The 8913-nt window shown below is 40.9% G+C and overlaps 1 protein-coding gene across 1 annotated transcript in view; it reads right to left on the bottom strand.

The window, feature by feature from the left end:
• Positions 1–6597, bottom strand: part of ankrd6a (ankyrin repeat domain 6a) — a gene marked incomplete at both ends in the record, with an annotated part of 31738 nt that extends 25141 nt beyond the window's left edge. Inside the window, 4 exons of the mRNA XM_080414330.1 lie at positions 2641–2712; positions 4908–4932; positions 5921–5936; positions 6522–6597. Of these exons, the coding sequence (XP_080270456.1) occupies positions 2641–2712; positions 4908–4932; positions 5921–5936; positions 6522–6597 (189 nt within the window). The remainder of the gene's footprint in view (positions 1–2640; positions 2713–4907; positions 4933–5920; positions 5937–6521) is intronic.
• Positions 6598–8913: the final 2316 nt, after the last annotated feature.

The raw sequence follows: 8913 nt of genomic DNA, 5'->3' as shown, positions 1-8913 counted from the left end.
TTCCTTTCCTACCTTTCTCATCGTACCCAATAAATAAAAGCTCTAGTTGGATTCTTCTATGTACAATGTAAGGCAGTGGTTAACACACTTTTTGTAACCTTATTTGTCACCAATAAGTCATAAAGTCATAAATCTCAAGGCACATCTGTATTCATACAGTCGATGTTTTCAAAAAAGCTGCGCTATGTACCGTAACTTTTCTCTTCTACCCTGGATTTGAACCCGGTTTCCACCGATCTAGACATTTTCAATTCTCTCATTCCTATGTTCAGTATAAGGCAGTTCACTAACATAGGCCTTCTCAACACATGTCATCCCATTTGCATAATATGCGGCTACCCTGATCCTGTCATGTTAAGCGCCTGACCCACATGACAAAGGATTTCCATGTGGTCGCCATACAGAGTGAGATTATAGGCTGAATGCCAGGGGACAGACGCTAATCTCCGGTCCTGATTATGAACAGAGTCTTCTTTACCCAGTGTTGTGTGTATACATACATGAAGTAAAGACTTGGGATCATCTTCTGCGTGTTGCTTTGTTAGCTTCAGTAATCTTATCTCAGGAAAGGATAAGCCTTATGTATTTCTTGACCCGCAATCTGATATAAACATTTGTGTTAATGGTTAATTTTAAGATTGTGCGTAAATAGTCAAACATTGGCCAAATTGTCAAATAATATAAGAACTTTTTTTTTTAAATAGCCAATGTGCAAGCTCAAGCTTGTAGATCTGCTATTTTCGCAATATTTATCTGTGGAACAGAGTCAAACTAAATGTAACGCCTCAACTCCTAAAATTCCAAGTGCTTATCATGCAGCGTGGGGGTCCCCGGTTCAAATATGATTATTTTGGGGGGTCACAGCCTGAAAAGGTTGAATCGTGAGATGCAGACAAATATAGTAATGTCTATTTTATATATCAATTACGGACTTCATCAGGGTATTCTCGTATCCAAGAAATTATTTTAATGTGTGCCCCTTGGCTCAAGTTTAGAACTCCAACTCTGGTTCAACATTTCAAGTTCAATGCTAATAACTGGCCTTCTCTGAAAACTGATTCTGATTCTTCATGCAGGCCCCTTTTCAGTACAATTATACACATTCACACCTGCTGAATAGATCTTCCACCTTAGTATACTGCTGACCATTGAACAACTTGGTATAGGCAGTTACAAGGACCTTGCTCAAGGGCATCTCGATGACAGAAGTGACTTTTCCAGCTGGTCCAATCATGTTTCAAAGCAGATTCTCTCTATATATATACACAAATCGTGCCTTCAAAAGAAACATATAGCCTATAAAGGTTGAGGTGGAGAGTAGCAGCCCATGATTCCCTCACGTCCACACACTGACATAGCACCTGTGAACCTTTATACTTTATTACAGTCGCTGTGCCAACACACAGAGAGGTCAGTAAGCTATAGCACCTGGTGCTCTGTTGTTTTATTCACCAACCAACCAACCAACACACCAGGACTGGGCGATATTACTTCAAATCAGTATTATTTCAAACGTTTGCCTCAAAAACAATTAATAAACAAAACAATGTTTTAATGTGAAATTAGCTGATCTACAAGCGCAAAACGCGATGCGATGTATTGTGAGCTTGTAGTGAACACCTGTACTGTACAACGAAGTATAATAACAGGGTTAAGTGATCAGACTAATCGAATTAGTCAATTATAAAAAAATCGTATGAAAATTTCCATGTCGTTTCGTTGATATACAAGAAATGAAAAGGATCATGTAAAATTAAAAACCTTCTTCTTTGATTATTCGACTAACCTACATGAGCTAGATTAAGTCCGTTATTGGTTCTAAATATCACTTTCGATATATTTCCGGTTAATTACACGCACGCACGCACGCACACGCACGCACACGCACGCACACACACACACACACACACACACACACACACACGGTTGCATTTCTGGAAACCATGAACCATGATTATGCTTATACATGTACCAACTCTCCCCTATAGACTGTAACAGTCTGCATCACAATTAATCTTCCTTTCATTTCGATTCCAATATTACTAAATTGTTTCAGGTGGTTGTCGGATTTAAACGATTAGCTAAGTGAATAGAAGAGTCTGTTCCCTGTGTCTGTTCACATTCTACAAACTACTGTTCATTCTATGTATGTCCAATAATGAAGACTTAATCAATCATGTCAGCAGGCATTTTGAACCTTTCATGAAATATTGATCCTGAGATAAATAGATAGTTAGATAGTTAGTTAGATAGTTAGATTTTTATACTTTATACTTTTACTCAACCAGATCTCAGCGACAAATTATTACAAAACATGTATTAAACAATTAAGACTTATTTCATACTTTGGCTGTCTAAAATGATGAATACTTTTTTACATTTGGTGCTTTAACTATATTTTAAGGCAAATACTTTTCTACGTTTACGCTAAAGTTCTGAACGTATAGGCCTTTTGACTTTTTACTGTGTATTTCTACAATGTGGTGTTGCTAGTTTTATTTAACCACCTAAACCCCAGCATCCGTATTTGCTGGTGTTTTCAGCGAAAGCTTTCTCCACAATAAGAGAAAACAGAAAACACACTAGTATAGAGCCCTATGATACTTAAGTGGTTAAGTAAAAAATCTGGTGGCTACTCACTGTGATCCAGAAGCCATCAGAAGGTGAGGTTGAGTAAAGACGATGCCAGCGGCTAACAGCATCAGCTAGCAGCTATCCGGTGAAAGAGAGAAGAGAAATAGAGACTGGAGGGTCGTGAGAGGGAACAGGGGGAATGGAAATAGAGCGAGGGATGAGATCAAACACAGTACACAACAAATATGTAGACGCATATACATGGACACACACTCTCATTCACCCATCTGTCAACAAGGACCACAGCATCATCCCTGTCATCACCACATCTTAGCAAATATAGACAACTTAAGTCGACTTGAAGCCTCGACACGCTTATTGTCAGTTCAGTCTGATTATGATCGAATTATGCACGATTAAAAAGAAAATGAAAATGAAAAAGAAAACATATGTATTTATTGTTACAGCTTGCCCAGGGAATAACGTACCCATGCACTGTATAACGGCACATCCCTATGAGTCTCTGGCAGATCTCCTCAAAAGCATTATGTGTGGATTAGGATAAACACACCCAGATGAAATCTCATGGCTCTGCTCTGCATGCTAGGAAAGTAGTATTTTTTTTTAATCCAAGCATTCATAGCACACGATGGGTGGGGGGTGGGTGGCGGGGGGTATTGCACTCACGGAAACGACTAATAACTTCTTGTTTTGTGCTGAATAAATTGAACTAAGACCTTAACCCGCACGCACGCATGCACGCACACAGGCAGGCAGGCAGGCAGGCAGGCACTCACACACACACACACACACACACACACACACACACACACACACACACACACACACACACACACACACACACACACACACACACACACACACACACACACACACACACACACACACACACACACACACACAGAGAGAGAGAGAGAGAGAGAGAGAGAGAGAGAGAGAAACAGACAGACAGTGCAACACCTGATTTCAAGCTAAATTCATATTAAACAGGCATTCAGTTAGATACATTTACGAACTGTTTATTATACGATATTGCGAGAATGCATCACAACAACACTGAAACTACTGTGAAAGCATAGTTTTTACAAACTAAAGAAGTTAGAAGAATATAGAAGTTAGAAAATGTTTTGACTTAACTAACATTACTCATCAAATAGTTCCACAATGTAATACACACCTGTAATTGTATTTAAAAAAAAGTAATTTAAATTTAAATGGGGGTGGGGGGAAGACAGTTGAAGTTATAACATACACCCCAATATATGATAAACTAGAAATCAACTACGAATCTACAATCACTTTGAATTTACTTTGAATCAAGTAGAATCTTGTTGAACTATTCAACTATACAGCCTCAGTGCTGATGATAACAGTATCAGTGGCAGATATGGATTTGTCAAACATAGTCATTGAACAAAAATGCTATTAGAAAATATAAACAAACTAGAAAAAGTGCTCCTCGGAGCACAGGTCTCCGCCAGGTCAGGTACGTTATTGTGGCCTCCTGGTGGCGCTATAATAGGCAAATGTGAAAAGGGTGCCATTTCTTCCTCGGCCTAGTGGGAATGAGGCATTTTGTTGCAAAAATGTGTTTTGCTAAAGTAGACCTGCTGGTGGCACTATAACAGGGCAATGTGAAAAGGGGGGCATTTCTTCCGCGGCCTAGTGGGAATGTGCGAGCAAATTTTCACGGAAATCGCACGCTGCGTTCATGATTTGAGGCATTTTGTTCAAAACGGACCAATCCTGCAAACTTTGGAAGCCAACCTTAGCCAATGAGGATGGAATATGGGAAATCGGACAGATCCGTGTTGATCACATGGCTATGGAGATACTGTGTACCGATTTGCATGTTTTTTGGACAAAATCTGTAGGAGTAATAGCAAAAAAAATGTTTTGCAAAAGTCGGCCTCATGGTGGCGCTATGACGGGCTGATCTGAAAAATGTGGGGCAGAGGTTCTGCTGTGGTATCCAGGGAGTGTGTGTGCACAGTTTCACAGCGACCGGGCCAACGGTGGCGGAGATTAGCTGGTCGCAGACAGAAGGACGGACACACACACACACACACACACACACACACACACACACACACACACACACGGACACACGGACGGACGGACGGACGGACGGAGAGGGGGTAAAACATACTCTATCGCCATGCCTTTCGCCATGCCTTTCGGCCTGGCGGAGACAATAAACACAGACAATGTATAATAGAAGTATACACAATGACGACATCCTCCTCCTCATCATCATCATCATCATCATCATCATCATCATCATCATCATAATCATCATCATCACTTCTGACCCAGCCCAAGTCTGTCTCTGTGAACCTGGGAGAGAATACTTTTCACAGAGAGCACAAGAGCAAGTGGACTCCCCAGTAGGTTCTCTTACTCTGGTGCCTCAAGTGATAAAATTAAATATCTGCTCATCAATGGAGTCTAGGCTGAAGATTCTGTACTACTGTGCTTGTAACAACTGTGGCACAGACCACAGTGTTACAGTTCAGTGAGGAGCCCATACAAAAACCCTGCAAACAGGTTTCAAATGAACGAAAAGCAATGGAAGAGCAGAACCTGTTTGAGTTGTGTCGATCATACTGGAGATAAATATTCTGTGACTACTTGAAAAGGTAAGAAAATCAAAAGATCGCTGGCAATCTGGGCCTTATTTATGTGTATATACTCTGGCAGTGAAAGAGTTAAAGTGCTGTGATGTCTGGTACAGTGATCCTGATGAGAGGTTTAGAGGTGCATTTAGTTTCAGAGGTATATAGAGCTTCAGGACAGAAACCAAGACAACATCTGGACTCACAAAAATACATGAAAGAGGAACTGAAATGCACTGTAACCACATGCTTATTGTATGAGATGAGTTTTTTTGCACTGCACACACTTAACCATTAGCATGGGAAGGATGATCACTGATTTAGCAGCCCAATAATATTTAGAACAGGGACAGAAAGATGAACAACGTTAAGCTAAGTATAATAATTGTGTCTCAAAACGCCCCATCAGTTCTAAGACTTATTGAGATTTGAACACCTGCTGTTCACAAACCATTTTGGGATTCAGTATTCATCTGTTGAACTGCATGCAAATGACTGCATGCAAATCTTGTTTGAAGAGAATGGATGACTGGTTGTAGATTGTGTCTTATAGAGGATGGGTGGAATGGTTTCAGTGTCTTCTTCTTATAGAAGGCTTTAGAGTTCCACTGAAGTACAGAGTATTGTGAACAGAGACATCATAGGTATCTTTCTGCAGCACCTGAACTGATCTTAGACCAGACAATGGCCTTTTCTACAGCTTCACTCACTGCCCTGCTGTTGACCCTGAGTGGTAAGAATTAATCACACACTAGACCACAACACATTCTGTTTAATCAGAATCTTTGATTTTTCTTTCTTGTGACACAATAAGTGAGTTTATGAGCGTCGCGCCTGTCACAGACATGCGCAAAGCAAGTTCTGTCAGGGAACTCAGTGCAGTGAGGATGGCCTTCTATTGGACCACATCAGCTCCACGTACACATCCACTCATCCATTCACACTCATCTCATTCTCAGACCGCTCTATTTAAGCTGGAAGGTTAATTGCACTTCTCATTCTGCTTGCTTTTGCTGCACACACACCATTGCTGCTGCTGCGCTGCTGTTCATTGCTGTTGCTAAAATTGCTGCTCAAATGGCTTCTCAAATACCGACTCCACTGTGTAGGCTAATATGCATGAAATGCTCTGCTTTGATGCAATCTTGGGGAGACAGAAAGTTTGATCTGGCTAGAAGAACTCGCACAGGTAGACCATCTGTAGCCGAGACCAAAGAGCAGCTTTTGTTCTTGTCTTTGGCATTACCGTGGTGCGGTAATTTACACTGAAATCGCAAATTGTTTGTTAAGAAAACAAAGTGATCACGTCACCTGGGTGCTGCTTATTCCGAGATGAAACCTTTGCCAGCTGCTGCGCTGCCTTGACTGCTTCCCTGCTGTTCTTCATGTCGAGACTCAAAAAATCCAGGTCAATATTCTATTTATTTTATTATCATTCAGTGGTCAGGCTTTAATGCAGAGTATACATGTGCATTCTTGTATTTATCAAGGCTGTCGAGTCATTTGTGGGCATAAATAAGGCAAGGATTGGAAGTCAGGAATCCTCGAGTCCGTAGAAGAACAGAGTGTTTGGTGTGTTTGGTGCGCGTCTGCAGGGCTAGCCCTGTCAAAATCAGTGTTGCCATGTCAGCTTATTATAAGTGACTTGTGTTTGTTTTCTGTTAAATCACTTAAGAAAATTATGTTGACTAAACCAGTCCATGTGAAGGACCCCCAGATTAATATGTAATTTTGTTGTTAAAACGTTCATAATATTCAAAACAGTTTGCAAATTGTTATCATTGTAAAAGAACATTATGAGGACTTTAGGATGATGATTGAGGGGGAAATTAATAATCAGGAGTGTTTGTTAATGGTTAAAATATGCCCATGCATGGGTGCAAGGAACCTGATAGGCCTACTATGCCACATGGTCCCAGAGGGACCTTGTCATGTGCTCAGTGCTACAGTCAATGTAGTTCATACTCAACTGTCACAGGTTCTGGAGTAAAGTGGGTGAGGTTATGGCAATGTATACAGGAGGATATACAGGTTAAAGACAAGTATTCTTGTGGCTAGTCTAGTCGCTTCTTTAGGATGTTTCTAGTTTGGCTGATTTCTCTCTCAAAACTTGGCAACACTGTGCAGTCAGTGTTGCAGACTGTGAGCAGAGAGGACCATTACTTAGCGTCACTTTTATGCAGTGCATTGCTCAACTATTATGTTTCATATAATGTACTGATTAGAAACGGGTAATGCTCAGTCTGGCCGTCATCTTGAGTAGGATTTAGCATTTAGCATTTGGGTTGCCATGTCTGCTTATTATAAGCATAAGATATAAGTAATATAGTCATTTATTTTGATCTTGCTTTAGTGTTGCAGTAGTATGCAGATTTTTCTTGAGTAAAGCAGCATAATGCCAAGTATCTTAGTGTAGGAATTAATTATGTTCCAAGTAAGTCTACAGTGGTTAAAAAATATATAGGCTATATAGCGATTTATTCAGCAGTATCTCAATCTAGGAGAATGCATTTAAAACAATGCTGTAAAGAGAAATGATGGTGCACAGAAAACGTTTTATATTTAAAGTAGACTATAGTGTGCAGACTGTTCATTATATTGTGGTAATCGATTTAATGTTGCAGCTAGTATGTGCTGATTGGGGGCTATAGCTATTTCCATCTGATGTAGCTACGTTTTCTGGTAATCTTAATTTGCAATGTAGGCTAAATGGCATTGGAGTTGTCAAATCATTTACTCAGTTTCAGTTGCCTCTAAGATGTAGTGGAGGTTGGTAAATATAATAATAATAATAATAAGTAAATCAAGTAAGTAATGGGCTATTATACTGTGTTGGCTGCAGTGCTTGGTCAGATGTAAGCTTTTTGGTTGCATTCTAATGTTGCCATATGCTCTTGTAAGGCAAAGCTAATTAAGCTATACTTGCTGTAAGGGGTGGGATGAGTCAAGGTGGCATTCATGCGCCATCTTGGTGTCAAGAAAGGAAGGTCAGGATAATTAAAGGAAATGGGTCCGATATCAACATGGATATGTGGACTATATACATAAAGGCATGGAATGGGTGCATATAAAAGTGTATAATAGAGCTTATGTCATCACAGAAATGTGATGTGTAATGGTTGCTTCAAATGGTTGCTTCACAAAAACATGAGTCTGTTGAATTTAAAGAGATCAGGAAATGGCTTTATTGCTAACGTTTAATGAAGGCGTGGTGTTGTCAAACATGTTGCTAATGTAGTGAAGTGCAGTGAGCTGGGATTGAACCCGAGGCTCCCACTCGCCAGTCCGACGTGTTACCAGTCATGCCAATAGGGCTGAGCCCGATTGGCAGGTCTTTTGCACGCCGGTTCTGGCTACTATGACTGTGGGGGCTACAATCACCCCCCTGATCTTTGGAGCGCGTCCTCGCGCTTCGCACTTCACGCCGCGGACCACCGTGCACGACGTCCCTCATGTTCCTCACGCAAGGATATTACGCTCCTCGTCCTGCCGACTACGCCAAATTGTAGTGAAGTGCAGTGAGCTGGGATTGAACCCGAGGCTCCCACTCGCCAGTCCGACGTGTTACCAGTCATGCCAATAGGGCTGAGCCCGATTGGCAGGTCTTTTGCATGCCGGTTCTGGCTACTATGACTGTGGGGGCTACACTAACACTTCAGCTAAACAATCATGCTTTGGCTTTTGATTGAATACTTATTAGAGG

This window comes from Gymnoscopelus braueri, assembly GCF_963280865.1.
Source record: "Gymnoscopelus braueri genome assembly, chromosome: 19".
NCBI classification, from domain to species: Eukaryota; Metazoa; Chordata; class Actinopteri; order Myctophiformes; family Myctophidae; genus Gymnoscopelus; species Gymnoscopelus braueri.
This window is presented reverse-complemented; position numbering and strand designations above follow the sequence as displayed.